At 30.3% G+C, this 21,238-nt stretch overlaps 1 protein-coding gene across 1 annotated transcript in view; it reads left to right on the top strand.

Annotated features, from left to right (window-relative positions):
• The window catches only part of LOC132728594 (uncharacterized), a 46,560-nt gene extending 29,788 nt beyond the window's left edge, over positions 1 to 16,772 (top strand). The window contains exons 3-4 of the mRNA XM_060714260.1: positions 14,196 to 14,334; positions 14,953 to 16,772. Of these exons, the coding sequence (XP_060570243.1) occupies positions 14,196 to 14,329 (134 nt within the window). The 3' untranslated portion in view covers positions 14,330 to 14,334; positions 14,953 to 16,772. The remainder of the gene's footprint in view (positions 1 to 14,195; positions 14,335 to 14,952) is intronic.
• The last annotated feature ends 4,466 nt before the right edge of the window (positions 16,773 to 21,238 follow it).

Genomic DNA, 21,238 nt, shown 5'->3' with positions numbered 1-21,238 from the left:
AAACGGCATTAGCACATGTCTTCCGTGTTAGCCGCCGTGCATTAGCTACTTGAAATTTAGACACTTGAGAATAGTTGAAATGAACGATTTGAATTTGACAGAACATTTACAATCTCAAAGTTAGAAATCAACTAATTATTTATGCTTTATAATATGATGTAAACGCCTATATATTTATTCATTTTAAAGACCCATTTTTTCGATCTAACATTTTTATCTCAACATCTTATTGTAAAGCATACACTCATGATGAATCAAAGATTATCGTTTTTATACAAATTTTTAAGGGATATGTCTAATAGGTAATATTTTTAATTTTATTCTTTTATTGCTATAATTATTGTATGAAATGCTATACTTATTGTATGAAAGACTGATTCAAATAAACTATCTTGTTTTGCCAATTTAAAGTAACTGACATGCATATTCATAGATTGCTCAGAACAAATGATTATCATAATGTTGCATTTTAAACCTTAATTGTAATTTTCCATTAAGTAAAGTAATTAAGGTAACTGTCGTTTTCCCGGATGAAACATTAACGATGTAATGTTTGTAAATACAGTTTCAGAAGCTTGAGTGTTCATTATAACAACTGTAATCTTAAATAATTTCAGCTGGATCTGTCCTGTGAAACAATGGACCAGGTGTCCAAGAAGAACCTTCGACCAGCCAAACAAAAAAGACACAATCCAAATTAACGTGTAGCCAATGTGGAAACAAATATAAATCTAAATATTGATTAAACATACACCGTATGTAGCAACCGGACTTAAGAAACATGTATGCGCTATTTGTTGTCAAGGGTTTGGCCAAAGCAAACAAGTTAAGTCTTACGATGCATCTCATGACAGGCTGGTAGTCTCAAAATCTTATGATTGTGGGAAATTCTTGACCAGTCATTCGTCTTGAGAAGGGACACTCTTGTATGTGAAAAAAGGAATGTAATCTCGAAATTACAACTAAATTAAACATGCTTATCCCTTAACATTTAAAATAAATCCCTTGTGTATTCAAGTGTTCATGTACACATATGTTTTAGACTCTATATAAAGGGTCGACCACAGCTACATTTTAATTTAATAAATTAAAAAGAAGGGGTAATGCCCGACCCCGAGGAACACCCGATGTTTTTTTTGGAAATTTGGGAAAAAAAAGTACCAAGACTTACAAACTGCTTCTATCTATTTTTTTATGATTTGAACCCAAATTTTAAAACGTCATTACTGAACTGTGCTTTGTTTATTAAAAAAATGAAGGGCGACTCGTCAAAAAGCTTTCTAAATCCAAAAAAGCACCCTACCCTCAACATTACCTTTATTTGTTCTACCTGATAAAATAGTAAGGTTTAGTAAGAAAACCACTCCTTAAACATCTGATTGAATTTTATACCACAGATCTACATCTTTAAAATAATTTTCAACCTGGTCATAAACAAACTTTTCAAGGATTCTAGATACAACATTTAAAATGGATACAGGCCGGTAATTACCAACAGACAATAATATTTAACTTGTAGTTATAACTCTAGTAGGGTCTAAGATCAATTGATTGTTATGGCACATATTTAATTTAATAAATTACTTTAAACATTGCAAAAGGGGATAAGACTTAATTTAAGACACATCTGTATTAAAATCTCCTAAAATTATAGATACACATTGTAAAAAGTCACTTCTTGACGAGCATAAAGAGTCTAAAATTGTATAAAAGTTTTGTTGCAAAGGAGGTCTATAAATAACACCACATAAGATAGGTTTTGATTTTGGCAAAAGTATATCAATCTATGTAGCTTCTTATTCTTCATGCTTGCGATCATTGCTTATGTTGTAGGATAAATCCTTCCTGATATATATACAAACGCCACCCCCTTGTCTGTTTCGATCCCTGCGCTGAATACAATAGTTGCGATGTTAACTTCAGAATCTGGAACTAAGTAATCTAACCAGGTTGCGGAAACACAAGTACATGCGGCTCTAGATCTACGAGCTACAGAATTAATTCCATGTAGCTTTGGTAAGACTTCTAGTGTTGACATGAATGAAATAAGACCACGTTTATTGGAAACTTTAAATCACTTGTGGTGAAACTAGCAAAGCGTCCGGGGCACGAAAGGAAATCTCCACACAACAACAAGATATAGGTAGTAAATCATTTCTGTTCGCTAAAGTACGAGAAACATTCTTTCTAGTTGACACTGACTAATTAATAAAGGTGTTAAATTCAAAAGTTGTCCATAATTGACTGCTAAAACCTTGATACTGTCCGAAATATAATTATCCGGATACTGTTCTACTTGGAAATCATGAGAATCCTTCTCCTCCAAAAAACGACATGAAATAAGTATGAAAATGAAAGTTATCTTCACTGGGTTCATGATTGGATAGTATAGATGAATAAGGGTGTATGGAATCCACAAATAAATATTAAATAACTGGTCTATCCGAGAATTACACTATGTCAACATAGTTTGCACATTTCAACAGATGAAAAATGTTGTTTTGATAGAGAAATAAGTCAAAACATTACCTTGAGTGAATTCGATTTAACTTTCTATTTTATGTTCGGTGTTTGTAGGCCATTTTCAGTGAACGCTATACAGCAGTGTTCATTGCATAGTGCGGCGTTCATCGCAAAAAAAAAACACAACAAAAGACACCATAAAACTGGCATCGAAATGTTCTACGCATCTTTTTGTCAGCACTTTTATCGGTCAAATGAACTTATAACTATATGGGACACTTGCGATAAGTACTGATAAAAGAAAGGAATATCATGAGCGAGGCAAAATTTGCATTAGATGGTTGAGAATTGAAAGAATGTCCATAACGTTAACATGACAGATGCCTGAACAAACAGAAGATGTGTTTGAAATTTTATTTAAAATGATTTTTTATGCGAAAATTAAAATAGAATGAGGTATAATTGTAAGTAATACTATGTCCATCTTAACTGGTGCATCTGGAAACCGTAAAGACATTGCAAACATGCAAGGGAACAACAAACAGATGTTCTTGACTTAAAGCTTTACAAGGTTAGATGCTTTTTGCGCGCGTGAATACTTGTTTTTTGTTCCAGCTCCCATATTTTTCAGTCATAAAATACAATAACCATAACATGTTCTTCAGCAGCAGTAAGAGAACATGTTACTTAAGGAGTTTTTCTGAATCGCGTTAAAATATTCATAAAATACTGCCACGTTTAACATCATGAATGAAAAATATTTGTACATGAATATAAACTAGAATTCAATATAAGTGCGGATAAGTAAGAATATAATTTATTACAGTTTTAATATCAATCTTTATAATTATCATAAATTGCCTTTCTGAATAATCACACTTAAAGGCAACAGTATCAAATGACATGCATAACATTAACACAGTCGACAGGTGGTTTCCTTTTCAATTAAGATAAACTGATGTTATACGATAATACGTGTTCACAGCGGCGTGACTTATACACCCCTACACGCGTAAGTCGCGTGCCGTTACAAATTGATTCAAGCTCGTTTAACAACCATGATCGTTTATAAATCAAAAGGAATCTTTGGTTAATACATTATATGGTAACTAAATCAAATCATCCAGACAAGAGCACCGGGTCAAACTCAAAGTATATTTTGAAACAGGAAGAATCGATTCGAAAGTACATCAGATAAAAGACGTTTAACTTCTGAATACCTTTGTCAGGCACTTGCAGTTTCTACTGTTGTTGTTGTTAGTGATATGTACGAGTATATGCTGTTAATATACCGTACATATATATTGTTTGCTTGTTTTTAAATTTTCTTGATACTTACGAATAATAATGCAACGACTCTTAAGAAATAGGACGGTCTTTTGAACATTTCAAAAATGATGCTGACAATACTATAGCTTCAAATTATTCAATCATGATATGTTTAAGAAAATAGTGTATGGAGAAATTGTTTTCGTTTTTTTTTTTTTATATTTTAATTTTCGGGTTGGGTTTGACGTCAGGACAACACAATACAGGCCATATGTCGACATTTTAGCTTTACTTGATGAAGAAGACATCAGGTGCTCCTCTGGGTATTTATTTATATGAAGACCCCGGTTGGTATTGCATTTGGACCCAGTGTGGTCAATAAAACAGAGAAAATAAGAATCCCCAAAAGAAAGCCCAACACAAGGTCACCGTTACAAAAAAATTAGAAAAATATTCCGGACAATAACTAGAGCTAGGAATGAGATATTGTAATCAAACTTAATGTATAGCAAGCTTATATGAAGACCCCGGTAAGGATTGCAATTAATTGAAATAATTCTTTGTACACAATTGATACTTCATATACTACAGGTTGTGTTCAATTTTTTTTCTAACAACTTTTTTTTAAAGAGTCTCATCAGTTGCTAGTGAGGTTATTTATCACCTTTAGTGGTAGGTCTAATTATTTTTATCTGTATTCAAAGAAGCACTTGAGTCTGAACTAAACAAGACGTATGTTTAAAAAAGTTCCTTTTACTTGTATTTGCGCTTCACTTTCAAATTTTTTTATCAAATAACAATGAAATGCTTTGTTAACTGGCCTTGGTTTCACAAACAAATTCAACTTAAAATAGATCATAATTTAATTACGGTTCATTTTTCCACCCGATGTAAATTGTTTATTTCTATGCACTGAATGTCATTATGGTTAAGATAGAATATAGAATAATTAAAGGATTAAAGTTTAACCAAATTGAAATTTGAAAAGGAAGTTTATTTATGAGAATTTTTTGTATATGTAATAAATTTATGAATTTGCAATACGAAGCCGATTCAGTGAATAAGTGTTTCACTCAAAACAGTTAACAAGAACAAATTATTACGTATAGGCATAAAATGTTACAGATATTTTATTCAAGACTTTTTGACATTTAAACTGCAAGTTTTACTGCAAGTTTGTAAATCTGAGAAAACGACAAGATTAAGTTGCATTACACAAAAACCTCAGATTTATTATTTACTGCGATAGTGATTATAACTTGTACATCATCTAAACTATCAGTTTATAATCTTTATCACAGTTTATCTATTAATTCAGAAGCGTTATGATTGACGTTTGTAACACAATCGTTACTTAACTAGTATTTGACTGATTATAAAACAGGAGAGTGTTTTTTTTATTGAACGAAGGAGTGCTTTAGCTAGTAGGACGTAAATAAGCCTTAAGTTTTTAAATAATCTAGTTAACCTTACTTGATACAACGCACTTACGATTTTAAAGATACACTACAAAATGCGCAAAGCAGAAACATATGCTCCTGTAGTAAATTTTGATCGCACAGGCAGAGAAACTAAGATAATATCATTGAAAGATTACCAGAATATAACGATAACTTTGAGTGGTCAAACTGGAGTTCTGGATAGATTGAGAATGGTAAGGATTTCACTGATACATCGTTTATTCGATTTTATACAATTTGATTATTGATAACATAATTTGGGAATAGAGCTTTAGGATATACTATGATAGTTCAATTTAGTATTTTTAAGTGAGTCATGTTGAACATTTAAACAATTTAGCCATGGCTCTGGACCTGGAGTTAAAGTTTCTACAGCCGTCGTTTAGGATGTTGGCGTTTTCCATGTTGTTATTTTTCCATTATTTAAATCAAGCCATACTCTGTTGAAAACAAACTTAAAGTACTTTATCGATCCAATATCGATTTTTTTAAATGTCTTTTGTGAATTTCGGAAACATTATGATGAACAACAAAGTATGAATCCTGTTCATTTACAAGCAGGTTATCATTTGCGTTTTTATTGGGTTGGATAAATTACTTTGAGGCATTACTAAAATGGAAGCAATAGATTAAATAAGATTTACTGATATTGTTTTATGAAATTTCAGTTTTTGCCTCAACCTGGAGTGAATGGCTGTGAAAGGCAGCATGCAACGAATTACAGAAGCCAAAGGTTTCGAACAGAAGTTCCTGGACAGACGCATATGGTATCTTCTAATAGGGAGGATCGATACGGAAATACATTTTAAATAATACACTTAACTTCTGAGATAACATTGTGGCACTTACGGCTTGTTCTATCACTTTTAATGTCAATATTAACAAGAGCTGTGTGTGTTTTTTTATTATAATGTTAATTCTTTAGAAACAGTTGACGAACTTCAAACATTAGACAAAATGATAATTATATCATGCTTTGGATACAAAAGTAATTTGATATACCGGTAACAAACATATCTATAAAGATAAACCTTGGTAACGATCCATTAATATATTATGCACAAAATGTGGCATGTCGTTTAGCTTGTTTCATCTAATTGTTTTTTGTCTTTTTTAAATTTTTGCTTTCTGCCGAATCAACAGATTGGTTGAGTTACCACTAGAACAAAGACTTTGATAACAATTTTAAAAGAGTATTTACATAATTCGTTATTCGTGACACTTGTACCAAATTTCTTCATACAGTACTCGCCTACCACTTTAATAGCATTTCTTCAAGGATTTTCATTGCATGCTGGACGCAGAAACATAGATAACTTAACAGCTTTGTCAATTTAAAAGAAAATGTTTTATTCACAAAGAATCTTTCGTAACAAAAAATAGCTACGTGGTCGTATTTAAAAATCATTGAAAAGCAGATAATTAATTTTTCATATGTCGCGTGCCGAAAAAATATGTCTGTGAAAAAGTGTTTTTGAAAAGATAGTATTTAGATTGTGTATGGCATGTTACTGAATTTTCGTATTCAGTTATATTTTATATTGACTTTAACCTAAAAAAAACTGCAAAATTTAAGCATTGTTGACTTTATGATTCTAATCATTTTTCATCCAACTGATTAGCAGGAAAATATTACTATGCAAATGTATATGTATATCAATTCCTAATATATAATTCTTTTACTCTTACGTTAAATTTAGTTTGACCTTATTCGTATAAAAATCGAAAAAAAAAATAATTATATTGATATAAAGAAGTATGAAAATTATTTTCATAAAATTTTCATTTTTCTTTGACAACAAGTTTTCACACACACTAACCGCTGGCTGTTTCACTTTTTGGTGATCTGTGTAAATAATCCATTGTTTAGCCCTTCTCCAAAACAAAACTCAATAGCTCAAAAGGTTTATACAGTTTCTAAAACTATCCGTTTAAAAAAATCACGAAGAATACTGTGGCGCATAGGACATTTTTTATCATTTTATAATTCAATTTCGATACGACATACTCCAAGATGGCGTTGTTAGAACTGTACCAAATATTACGCTGCGTGCTTTCATTCACGAGCATTTACATAATTAGTGATTACAATTAAGTAAATGTTTGTCCACTTTATCGTGTACTAAAATAATCATAGCCTTCCCCCTTGGCTTAACATAAACAAAATAGTTCCTAGAGCTTGGTTAGGTTTAATAAACTTTATATTCAGGTATGATTTAGCCATTTAAAATAGCCCTCGAAAATACGAGGTTATTCAATTTCAAAACACACGTTTCTGAAATTAAAGTTAAACCTGATTAACTATGCAAGGATTTGAAGGACATCCTGTTAAAATGTGGAAAGCTATTACGGAGTTTCCTTTCTAATTATAAAATTTAGTTAATTCATGACACATATAGGTTTCGTTATAAATGTTATAATCTTTCCGCACTCTTTTGCATGTACCTGCAACTGTCAGTGTTTTGATTGAACGAAGGAGTGGCGTGAAACATGTCAAGTTTAATTCTGAATCTATGGCGAAAGTGACTTGAGATATTTTAACAGTGGAAGGTTAAACTAAAGATCATAATTACGAAGATATTTTTTTATCTTCTGAACTGGTGTCAAGCCTAGTTCAAAAAAATAGATCCCTGTAATGAATCGTTATCTTTATTTGGCGCAACAATTCACGTGCCGTTAAGTGTTAAATTGATATAAAATAACTATTACAGCAAACAATAGTTTAATTACAAGCAGTTTATCATACACAACTTAATGAAAACTTAGAGTAATGAATTGTTTGTCAAATTATAAATCTTTAGCAGACAAGCATCTGGTCTGAAGCATTTGTTCGCGATAGTACTCAAATTTGCAATGTTGTCGATTTTACATTTAAAACAGACATATCGATGTCCAGATTTTTCCATGACATCCATCATGTGATGCCATGCATATGTTTATTAAATTTTGGTTTCATCTAGATTGGGGAAATCGATGTATCCTATCTATAGTTATTTCCTACAATGTGGTTTAACGCGCCACGGGTTTAATTATGATGCACGATAAATAAAAAAAACTACCATAAATGTATTCTATGCATTTTTTACTAAATCTCGAACAAATAATACCTATCGCAAACTATCTCTGTATTCATAGTTTTTACTTAAGACCGATTCTTTGGCTTGCAGTTTATCAATTGTATGTTAATGATCAAATGCAAAAACCTTAGTTTCTCAGTCAAATTGCGAAAAATACACTTCACGTCACAATAAATGAAACTTTCAGATATACATTAATCAGAATGTAAAAAAGATGTGTCCCTCTTCTGAACATTGGGCTTGAACAAGTAACGAAAATTAGCACTAACATCGAAAGTCATAATATTCTGAATTGCGAAAAAACTTTGACCTTCAAGCCAGCTCAAATATAGATTAAATCATAAATCTCGAATTTTGCGCTTGTAGGGAAAATTAAATTCACAACCATTTTATGATGATTTTTGCCTTGGAGTTGAAATTAAAGGCAGGAAAATTGATTTTCTGATAAATCCCATGAACTTTTGACTTCATAAGTTTTCAGTCCAATACTGCTACGTTAAACAAACTTTCATATTCTATCAGTAGCAAGATGTGTTTATAAATAATTGAAATTCGACCATATTTAAAGGAAGTTTGAAGATCATATCAATAATTTGTAGGCAATAAATGATATGAACCCTCCTTAAATTAATGAATATAACTAAAAGCGGGACTTGTGGTCGGGTTTAAATTTATTATGCAAACTATGCTTATTTGTATGAGAACACGTTTTCTTCGTGTTATTGTTTTTGACGGCTTTATTGACATTGAAATAACGCGTAAAGAGTTCGGTTGTAACTCATAATATTGATATAATCGTAGCATTTCTCCGTACTGTCGAAAAACTAATCACTTGGATGCTCGTTTAAAATAGTTCCATTGTTACGTATTGATCATCATTTTACTCACCAACTGCCATTTAAAACAGATAAATACAGAATCCCTAAAGAAAGCCCAACACAGCAAAATTGAAAATTTTGCAGGCTCAGTTTGATTGAGCCTGTTCATGGACGGTACTGGAAAGTGCAAGTTACCGTCCACGCCCCCCCCCCCCCTAGCACCGGCTTAAGCAGAATTCAACATTTAAACATGAAATAGTAAAAATTTGAATTCAGAAACATCCGCAGGTGTGTTCATACGGCGGTTATCATGGAACCTTCAATGTGACACAGTAGTGCCATTCCATGAAAAGCGGCGTATGGTCCCCAAGTAATAAAAAGCGTGTGCCCTAAACGAGAAAACAATGGGCAGAACTAAATAAAATGGAATTTTGAAAGCGGATCAGAGGTTATGAAGCCTGTGTATCACAGATAAGACGTCAAAAGACAAATATAAAAAGCAGGCAACATATCCTAAGGGTGATTCAACATTATTCAAGTAGGAATATTGGAACCACCCAACTAGAAAATGCCGAAAAGTTGAAACTAAAAATACTACAAGCACAACAATAATGTCGTGCTGAACGATCTTAAAGGATCGAAAATATAAGATCATTGATTAAATGTACGGGGAGACTTTTTACAGCCGCCACACGGCACAAATAACACGGATGTGATCATCAATTAGCATAGAGCAGTTATGAATAGAATTTATATACATTTTAACAAATGGTACATATTTTCAAATGCTTCAAGTTACTGCTTGCTCTTTTACTGTAAGGGCATAAAGTTCATTCTCAGAAAACTTTGTTTCAAAATAAAGTCTCATTCAGTTAACTAATGCTTAAATTTCCGGTAATAAGCTAAAATTCTATCCTTAGCTTAAGGGTAACACTAGGATGATTAGATAACTTAAATGCTAAGTAAAGAAGTCTGAAGACTATTTTCGGGATAATATGTAACCCTTTTAGGGGAAACAAAGAGCGTCCCGGGTATTTATTACTGTGAAAGTTATACTTGTCTTATTTCAAGTAATCATGCCACCCGATTTTTTATGTTAATATCAAATTAATTTTGTGAATAAATTGACATTCAGTTTTGCCTCATCTTTCGGCTTTGAAGTGGCTCATTAAAAAATTCCAGAAATAAATGTTTGATTAATTTCTTTTCTGGTGAAATACATTATAAAGAGCCAAAACTGTATTTGAACACAGTGTCCATATGAAAACATTTTTAGACCATAAATAATTTACTCAACAATGTCTTCAAGTACTTGTTTCGATTGTGGAATAAATATGTTTTAGCCTATTCTTTGCCTTATAAATATTTTTAGAATACAATTATTTTAAGTATATTGTTTTAGTTGTTAGTAGAAAGATATATAAATATATAACCACTCAATTATATTTAAGAACTCAATTATTTTAAAAGTACATATTAGTTACTTATTTCATAAGACAACTATTATAATGTTAAGTCGACAGATTCATTTGACATAGAATAATGCAACATTTGCCACGCCATAAATGGTCAAAAGAAACGTAAAATAAAATTAAATAAAAACGTTGAAATTTATAATTTATTTTCTTTTTCAAATGGCACGAATGACACAGTCATCCCTATACGTATATCACACATTTGTTACCAACAAGTAACACCTATACGTGATGTCACTTGTCGACTAAAACGTATGTGCTCATCAAGTTTAATCGAACAGAAATGCCTGTAATAGCCGATGTTAATTAGATAATATATTTGCGAACCTCCAAAAAACTTTATTCCATTGTTAGTCAAATTGAAATTTTAGTTTATTGAAATAAAGCCCATTTTTATACGTTCTAAGTTAAAAAGGGCGAATCAAAATGAAGCATGTGTATGGAAAGCCATGGCTTCTGATATTGTTCTTTTTCAATTTATGTAACCATTTGGATACTATATAAGTTCACTTTGACTGTATATGAATTAAAAAAACTTCTTATTTAACCGGAATCCATTATATTAATCCACAGTTACAATATATGAAACCATACCGTCAGGGTATGAAACCGAAGTAGCAAAATATAAGTTGATTTTCTCCATATATGATTCCAGTTCTTCAATGTATGGTTCCAAAGAAGCCATTTATGGTATCAGATATCCTAATATGAAACCGAATTATCAATATATTAATTCATTTTTAATTATATAAAACCAATTTATCAATTTATGCCCTTTTACCGTCCAATGGGCAGGTCCACTCGGGACGGAAGTTCGAATCTGAATTATTAGAATACGAATTAACTTTGCTCAATACAATAAACAAAAACAGTACAAGAATGATTTTACACATTTCCATATTTCTATAAGTTCTATAAGGCTAGAACTACTGTTAACTACATTGAAAATGAGGGCTGTGGGTTCAATCCCCAGAAGGATCAACTTTTTTCTTTATTTTTTTGCTTTTAACATTATTTATGTATCTCTCATGTCCCATTTGGAAAGAAAAAAGGGTTTTATTTTGATTTCTCATTTTATATAGGTTTTATTGGCTAAATCATGCTTAATCTAGTAATAAATATGGTACCTGATATTTTCAAGGTGTAATAAAATCAAAACTAGACTGTAAAAATATTTCATATTATACAAGATCAACCAATATACTTTTTTTTAAAAATGTAGGGAAACTTTGAAAACAGGCACTTATTTGGGTAAATGTTAAGGATTTTTTTAATAAGGCTCCCTAAGTAGGAAAATGGTCAGACACGTGGTAAAATGGATGGGGTAGGATAACATTTTTATACAGATTTCATAAATTTTAAGTAGAAACCATAATTTTGCTTATGTGGATTGTTAGCTGAATGGTACTATTTGTTTCTTACCAAAAGTTAATTGGAAAATATTTTTCATTAGAATGTTATTGCAGATTATTTAAAGGTTCCTCATTTCTAAAACAGGGCCCTCATAACATCCTAGCTTGTGGTCAGAAAAGTAGCCATAATTTTATTTCCGTACGGTAAACTTTATTTAAATTTGCATACAGGTGTACTTTAAGGTATAAATCTGACTTTTTTGGTTCCTTGTAGTGCCCATTAGGGTCGGTAATACCTTTAATGTCGTCTATACATTCTAGCCAAATACCATGTTACAACCGATACGGTTGGCCGTGAGAATTAATATTAAACATGATACTTTATAAAGATATTTTAATAACAATTAGGACCCGTATATTCCTACATGAAAGTAGCAAATGTAAAACAGAGATTTGTATTCTAATTCTAATCCAGTCGTCAAATGCTTCTCAAATAAACAGAGATATTTAAGTGAAATGTTAAATGAAATTAATATCATAATTATCATAATAATATTTTTGTTCTTACTTATCTTTGTTATTACTATATTGATATTCATAAGAACGGCTAACCATTGTCAGTTGATGTGAAATCATTGTCATTTTCATATTTTCGAAATGAAATGAAGCATGCATTTTTATTTTATTCTTTTATTCTGATGGACCAGAGGGAATTGTGTTTAGCTGCAGATAGATCTAATTGTTTAACAAGACATGAACTAGACAATTATCATGTTAATGCTTTATAACAAATGTATTTTATTTTAAGAAAAGTTGACCGACTGTTAAACCTCAAGGTTATCTTAGTTTTTATCCATTTGATGCTACGCTAAAATGGAATAGTTTTGCTAATGACATGCGACTGGCGTTTAATCAAAACAAGAATATAACATCAAACCGACAATGCCGTATTAATTGATGTGGCTACTGGAAATGCGATACAAATTCGATATAAAGTTTGCGACGAGATAAAGAGATAAATTGGTTGTGTTTTTTTCTTCTTCTTTTTTAGAACACTATTAAAAGCGCGCTGAACCATGCAGTATCGAGAGGAATGAGGCGGATATAAGATAATTTTATCAAATGTTTCAAAATGTTTATAAAACGTTATGAAATAGATCATGTCGTGCATGTATATTTTTTACTTTCGCACTTTGGGATAAAGTGCTTTTTGTTGTGACCAAAAGTGCGGTAAACTTTACAGTGCTTTTCGAGATTAAACGCAATTTTGAGTAAATAATCGAGAAATGAACCCCAAAGTGCCTTTAGTAATATGCTAGTACGTAAAACACACGTTGGATTCAAATGTTCTGAAGAATGATGCAAATTGAATGCTGGTTAAATACCAAGTAATGACCTATTTTCGATTTGCAACCTAGAATTTTTTAGTTGGCGGTCGATATACCACTACGCAGTCATACTTACTTAGTGCCATTTAAATTGTTGAGTAGCGGTCACTCCGAATACTCTTCGAAACATCTGTTATTTTCAGGAATAAATTTACAACTTTGAATATCACAAAAGATTTACATTTTCGATAAAAAGTGCATGATGATTCAAGATAACTTTGTATTTTCGCTTACTAGAATGTATTGAGAGAATGGTAAAAGACTTTCCTAGGAATGATTAATTCTATTTACATGATAAACTTAATGCTACACAATAGCATCCATTTTATCTCTAAACCTTAACGTTAGAGGCATGATTGATATTTAAAACAACTTTCAGTTAGATTAAAAATCCAGAGTACGTCATTTTATGAGGAAAATGCTCATGGTGTTTTCATTATTTCACTAATGGTATCGTTGTAGGGTTCACATTTTCTATGCAAGAAATGCCATGAATAAGATCTAATAAAGGTTTAAGTATAGTTTTTACTCTTGGCCTTCCTGGCATAGTAAATGTATTTTCTGCCTAGTATGTAACATTATAAAGCGATATTTAATAATTTATCTCATTTATATGGGTTGTTATATCTCTAATAAAGGGATATGCTTGCAATGTAGATGTCTTAGAGCTAATGTTGTCAATATGCGGACAATGACGCACAACAGCCGACAGTTGACATTTAACTACAGTGTACCTTCATTTCAAGCAAATAATTGAAATTATTTATCAAAACACGCATGATATTAGAAAAAAGTAAAGAAAGATAAGCAACGCAATGCGACCATGTTTAGAAGTACACATAATTTCTCTTAAATTCATATATCGTTTATTTTAATATCTTTGTGATATATAGGTGTATATACTGTGAACGGAACGACAGTTAATGATATGGTTGAATGCTACAAATGTGGAGGGAGGCTTTATGGGTTTACAGAAGCGGATGACCCCGCAGAGGAACACAGAACACATTATCCAAGTTGTAAATGAAGAAGGTAATAAACAAAGTTACATACCAATATCTTGTGTTATCTTGTTTTATTCCTAGTTCTGGCAATGAAAACCAATGCAATTCATGAAATTGATCTCACTTTTAAAAAAAAATTGTATATATATATATATATATTGAATCAAATTTTTTATCTATGACAAATATATATTTAAATTTTCAACATTAATGGTCAATGGTAGTAAATTTTCGTAACAGTTTTCTCAGCAACTACTTATAACAGCCTCTTGATATTTGGCATACATCATTGACACATGGTCCCATACTGTGGGATTTGATTTCAGGTCTGTGGCTCAATTAACAGGAAATATAAGTTAAAGGTAATTTAATATATTATCTTTGTTTTATCTACGAAATAAAACTATTTTTAATCGTTTTACAGACAGAAAATGCAAATCAAATGAGGCATGATATACCGTAATTATTTTTTAAATGAACATGAATCCATTTCCACCTATAAGATACATATGTGTTCCAAAGGGAACATAAATAACATAAATCAAAATTATAGGACATTTTTGAAGTTTGATATTGATAATTTCAACTGCAAATTTTATCATTTTAAGAGAATATCGTTATCTTATTTTTGTATTCCTTTTTGCAGATAAAATTGCATAAGCCTAAAAAAGTCATCTAAATAACTTGAAAAGTCATATTCCTTATTGCTTATGATGTGGGAAGTACAGAGTGGAATGTAATAAATCTCCTTGAGTAAATGTATTAAAATCAAATGCTGTGAAAAAGTGAAGTGCTAAAGCAGATGAAAATCACTATCGATGTTTTCTTGAAGATGTAATTACATATCAGCAATCAAACACTCACAAGTATGATATCATGAGCTGAAATATCTGCAAACTATGATTACACCTCTATGGTTATAATTAATACAGTTTTTCTTCTGAAATGTACCGTTTAGACGCAAGGTCATATCTTCTTATTTTTAACCATGTTTCGTTTTAATTTGTTTTCTTCAGACTTTCCAAAACCGTTATTTATAGCCAATTACATTGTCAAATGTAATTAGCCATTGGCATGTTTATTGTTTATTTAAACATAAACCAAATTCCTCAATTTGAAAGCATCACTATTCTATGTATTAATGTAGATGCGACAAACTACGAAGTTATATTTCACCTGTTAAATTCATTTTACATGTCACGTGAGAAATTTGGTTTCCCGCTGGTAGAGAAAGAAATTAGTTCGACGGGTAGGTGTGAAAAGGTGATCTGATCTTCTTTTGATGATGATGTAGATGTATGTTTTAAATTAACTTTTGTATATTTCGTCAATATTTTATCATCATTATTTTTCTGTTGATTGTGTTTGAAAAGAAGAAATAACCAATGTTTATAAGCTGCCTACAAAGTTTATTGTGAGGGCTTTTTTATCGCTTTCTTTACTAACAATTGATTCTATTGATTTAGATTTTTTTGTTTAATAGCTACATAACATGACACATGCTCTAATTACCTATTGTAAATAACTGTAAATATGAAATAAGTGTAAATCTATATGTAGTTCTTAAATCTCCGAAAAAAACTTTTGACACTGTTTATTCTTTATTCATTATTCGTATGTCTTCTCTCAATACATTACGGTATAAACAGACATACGATTCGCAGTAGTTTTCAAGCCTTCTTGTGTTTATCTTCTATTATAAATAGTATAGTGTTAAAATGTATATTTTATATGACTATTTCTATGACCATTAACTATGTGACCTATGTACTTGTACAAATAAGTTTATCTTTAAAAATGTACATTCTGTTTCAAAGCTTTTTGCAAATATTTTTTTTAAAATGTATAGTCTGTTTCAAAGCTTATACAATGTATTTGTATGAGTATGTTTATCATGAATGAAATTGTGAACCATTGATGTCATTTGACCTATATACTTGTATATATTATAAATATTTTGCCTGATAGACAAGTCTGGTCTACTGGCTTTGTGAAATAAAGATACAAAATGTGAATATATTACAAGAATAAATTTAGTAGGAATAGTGTTATATTTTGAGATATCCTGTAAATTATTCTTTAATTTAATGATATGTGTTTTATAAATAGTATAGTGCTAAAATGTATATTCTGTTTCATTGTTTATTTTTGTAAATAAGTTTATCTTTTAAAATGAAGTATGTTTCAAAGCTTTTTTTGCAAATAAGAATATCTTTTAAAATGTACAGTCTGTTTCAAAGCTTTTTGCAAATAATTGTTTTTTAAGATGTATCGTCTGTTTCAAAGCTTATATTTGTATGAGTATGTTTATCATGAATGAAATTGTGAACCATTGATGTCATGTGACCTATATACTTGTATATATTGTAAATATTTTGCCTGATAGACAAGTCTGGTCTACTGGCTTTGTGAAATAAAGATACAAAATGTGAATATATTACAAGAATAAATTAAGTAGGAATAGTGTTATATTTTGAGATTTTCTGTAAACTATTCTTTAATTTAATAATATGTGTTTTATATAAGGATGATGGCATGAAAATGTTAAAATAAATGCTTTCTTTGTTTTGTCATATTTCGAAAATGACTGACACTTGGTCGAGCAGTTTCATAGAGACCTTACACTTACTGAATTGTTAGTCTATATTTCCATACAGGCACTAAACAGGAGTCTTTCACTTTCGTTAAAAACGTGGTTAAGTGGTCTGTTACAAATACGCGAGCGTTTGTGCACGTGATTACAGGAAGCTACGTTATGCACAGCGAGTAATGGTAATTTTAAAATGACGCTACGTTTTTACAAAAAAGGGGAGTAGTGATCCAGTAAATGTGTACTTAAATATCTAAATTTTCAAAAAACATTTTGAAAGAAACAGTCAAATAACATGGACTTTTTCAGTAGAAATTACTTGTGTTTGGTTTAAGTCCTTCGTGTTTTGAACAATAACTTCTCATTGTAGTAGGGTAACATTTTACCGTCACATTTGAATTATACTTCCGTTTCATAAAAGATATAATTTTACCTGTGAACAAGTCTTTTGATCTGCATACGCCGTACCAGAATATCTTGATGAAAGTTGTTTGTGTGAGCTGCATAATCGGTACAAAAGCATTTGAATCTTTATGATATTTTTGCTTGTTCTCAAAATTGATTTTATGACTTGGCATGAAATTTTGGTATGATTTAAATAAATCATTTTGTTTTCTTAAACATATCCTACATTCAACTTTGCCTTTATTTGAATTGATGTATAAGGTATCAATTTGAGTAAAGTTTATTTTCGTTTTGCAAATATTTTATCTAATTAACGTTTGTATCGCAGACCCAGACCTTTCTATTTTCTTTTCAAAGATTTCCCACCGATTAAACTCACTAAACTCGACAGCTTACATCACCTATAAACATTACTTGCTTATAGCAGATGTGTGACATACAGAATTACGTGTACGGATGTCTGTCGCGTGCCATATCAATAAAGAAAATATATTAAATTTCACTGTTTCTTTTGAACATTTATGGCGTTGCAAATGTTGCATTAATCCATGTTCAAAAACATGTTGATTTAAATATATATGCTTTATGAAATTAGTAACTATGTGTTTAAAAAATAAATTGGTTCTTGAATACAAATATGATGGTCAAAGTTATTTAAATAGAAATATATATTTTTTTCCACTAAAAATAAAATATGCTTAAATAATTGTATTCTAAAAATATGTATGATGTAAAGAATTATTTAAAGAGCAAAGACATATTTATTTAATAAACGAAAAAGAATGTACTTGAAAACTGTGTTGGGTAAAGGAAATAATTACGGTCTAAAAACTTATTCCTATGGACACTAACTTGAATTATAGAACATTTGCAAAACTTGTAACAACAGCTTTTGTTGGTTTAAGACTTAGTGTTAAATCTGTGGCTCCTGTCAATGTATTTCAACAGTGTAACAAAGTAATTAAGAAGGTAATCAGAACTAATGTAATTATAGCAAATTCTAGTACTCGTCGTATTTATTATACCTAATTGCTCATATCTTTATATTTAGAAAGCGATTAGTTTGTAAACATAAATTTTTAAGTTGGCAAATATATTTTGTCCAAAAATAATTTATACCTCATCGTCATTATCATTATCATCATCACTATCATCAGGATTACTAAACAAAGATGATAATGAATCTGTTACTTGGGTATTAATGTAAGATTCTTGTTACCTGATGGAAAAAGCGCTAAAAATGTTTATTCTTCTTCAATTCAAACGCTTGATCATTATATTTGTCGGCCAATCTCAGTTAAAATTTACACCCCTATCAAAATTTAATAAAAAATACAGATTCGAAAAAACGCAAAACCGTTAGTCTCTTTACAAACTTTACCCATCTGTGAAGTTCTACTGAAATTATTTTCAACATCATAAAAGTTTTTTTTAATCGGCGGCTTGAAAAGTGTATCCATTTTACCTTTTTAAAATTCCAGAAATATTCGTGACAAATTACCCTTTGCTTTAAAAGGGCTGCTTATAATTACATTGATGATATCTTATTGGAATTTACTTTTAAATATCACATGATACATAAATTTCTAATTGTACAATTGATATCACGAATTACTTGCTTAAATAAGCTTATATACTTCTTTAAAAACTCATATGCAAAAAGTGCAAATCAAGATATACTGCTTAAATGTGATTACGATTTGTATCATGATAATAAGAGCTACAACCCAGTGTAATTAATACTAGTTCTTGTCATAAATAAAAACAGTTGTATTATTGCTAGCAATTGTATGCGGTGTATATGCTTTATTATTAGGTAAATGATTTATATATTTAGAAAACAAATAGTTTGTACACATACAGTTTTAAGTGGGCAAATATATTTTTGTCCAAAATTTTTTTTTACCTCATCGTCATCATTATCATCATCACTATCATCAGGATTACTAAACAAAGATGATAATGAATCTGTTACTTGGGTATTTATGTAAGATGCTTGTTACCTGATGGGAAAAGCGCTAAAAATGTATTCTTCTTCAATCCATTCAAACACTTGATCATTATATTTACAAAGTACTAATTGCTTAAAAGCAACAAGAAAAAAAAGATGTTTCATGTAATCGGCAAATGGGTTAATATTTGAATCAAAATATAGTACACTCAAATCCTTTTGAGAAGTAAAAACAAATGCTTTTCTAAAGCACAAACGGTCTTGAAATACATAAGAAATACGTCACCTTATATTTGTTAAAAATTGCAGGCGAAGTCAAGGTAAATATCACATAAGTTCAGTAAGGACGAAAATCACACATGCTACTATAGTACCGAGTCTGGTCTTCCACATTAACATTCTAAACTGAAAATAACTCATGACACCGTAAACAGAGCGTCAATTGTTCACAGTTTCATCATCGATTAAAACGAATCTCTATTCTTGATTCTAAATCCGATAACAATTGTATCTCGAACAATTCGAAATTATTTCCTTATAATGTTCTTATCTTAAAAGCATTTAAGGTTTGTCATGGATATAAAACTTAATAACTAGACTACAACACAAAATTAAATACAACTGTTTTGCTACGGTACTTTTCAGTTATCTAAAGTGGCTCAGTATCTGTGCCACACTAGGGAAAAGATGGGAAAGCTTTAGGTAACACCGTGGCCAGTCATACGACGAGAAGACACCACCAGCGATTAGCTTTATTTATTAATCTTAATAATAAAAAGCTCAGTATTACTTTGAAATGATCATCTCCAAATACGAACTAAAGTAGTAAGTTATTTTATGTCTTAATACGGCAGCAAAATAAACATCAACACAACAATAATTCTACCCTAAATTTTCATATTGTATAATGATATTAAATGTTGTAAAGTAATGATATAATCATTACTGTGGTTGGAGTTCTCAATTTATTTCAAAAAGTTTGTCAACAAATTTGTACAAATCTAAATGAATCAGACCTATATCTAAATAATTTAAAGCCATACATGACACAAAAGGGTTTAAATAGTTGTGTTATATACTAATAAATTAACCATGATTATACCATTTTAAAATAAGTTTTTTTTTTGTCAGTTGCCTAGTGTTCTGAGCCATTTTGTTTATTTAAATATCAGAAAAATTAATGTTTACGATTAAATGTGTGTGATTCATTCGTCAGAAGTTTTAATTGTGTAATAAAATTGCTTCATAGATTGAAATATGTCAGACAAAATCCCAAAGATGTGTTATATTTCATTCGAAAAATCAGTTGCTAATGTAACGGAGAGAAATTAACGCATTACATTTATAGTCAATACGTATGAGAAAAGAAAACAACGTAAAATCGTTTCATTAATACGAGTTGTCAACTATCAGTTAATACACTAGCAAAAGAATCATATGCGAAAGACTGAAACCAAGTGACGAAATACAGGCCATTAACCAAAGTTAGACTTTTGAAAAATACTTCAATGTGATTGGACAAAAAATAATGTTGATCATTAATTGCCGATTTTATTTAGAAAATAATAGCGTCTCATTAATGCATTGGTTGTCACGATATGCCAGAAGTGTACCACAATATATTGCTTCATGAACAAAAATATCATAAAATTCCTTCTTATTATAAATTTTTCATAAAAAATGATGAAATAATAAAAAATAAAAGTGATGTCTTTGATATCACTTTTTATATGAGTAGCATTATTACTTAATAAATAAGTTAAATTAAAATGTCTTTTATAATGCTGAATACTCTTTGTTTTACATTAGCTATTGTTCATGTTTGAACATACTTACCTTCTAGTTAAGCAGAATCTTTTTCTTCAACAAGAATAATTTATCTACAATATCAGATGAAGATTAACATTAAGGGCTATCACACTATCGTTTACCGGTCTAAATTTTATTCTTAATGATTTTTTATGCAAAAAATAAAAATTGAATGTG

The sequence above is a fragment of the Ruditapes philippinarum genome, unplaced genomic scaffold (assembly GCF_026571515.1).
Source record: "Ruditapes philippinarum isolate M1 unplaced genomic scaffold, ASM2657151v2 ctg8311_1_1_1_1, whole genome shotgun sequence".
Taxonomy (NCBI): domain Eukaryota; kingdom Metazoa; phylum Mollusca; class Bivalvia; order Venerida; family Veneridae; genus Ruditapes; species Ruditapes philippinarum.
This window is presented reverse-complemented; position numbering and strand designations above follow the sequence as displayed.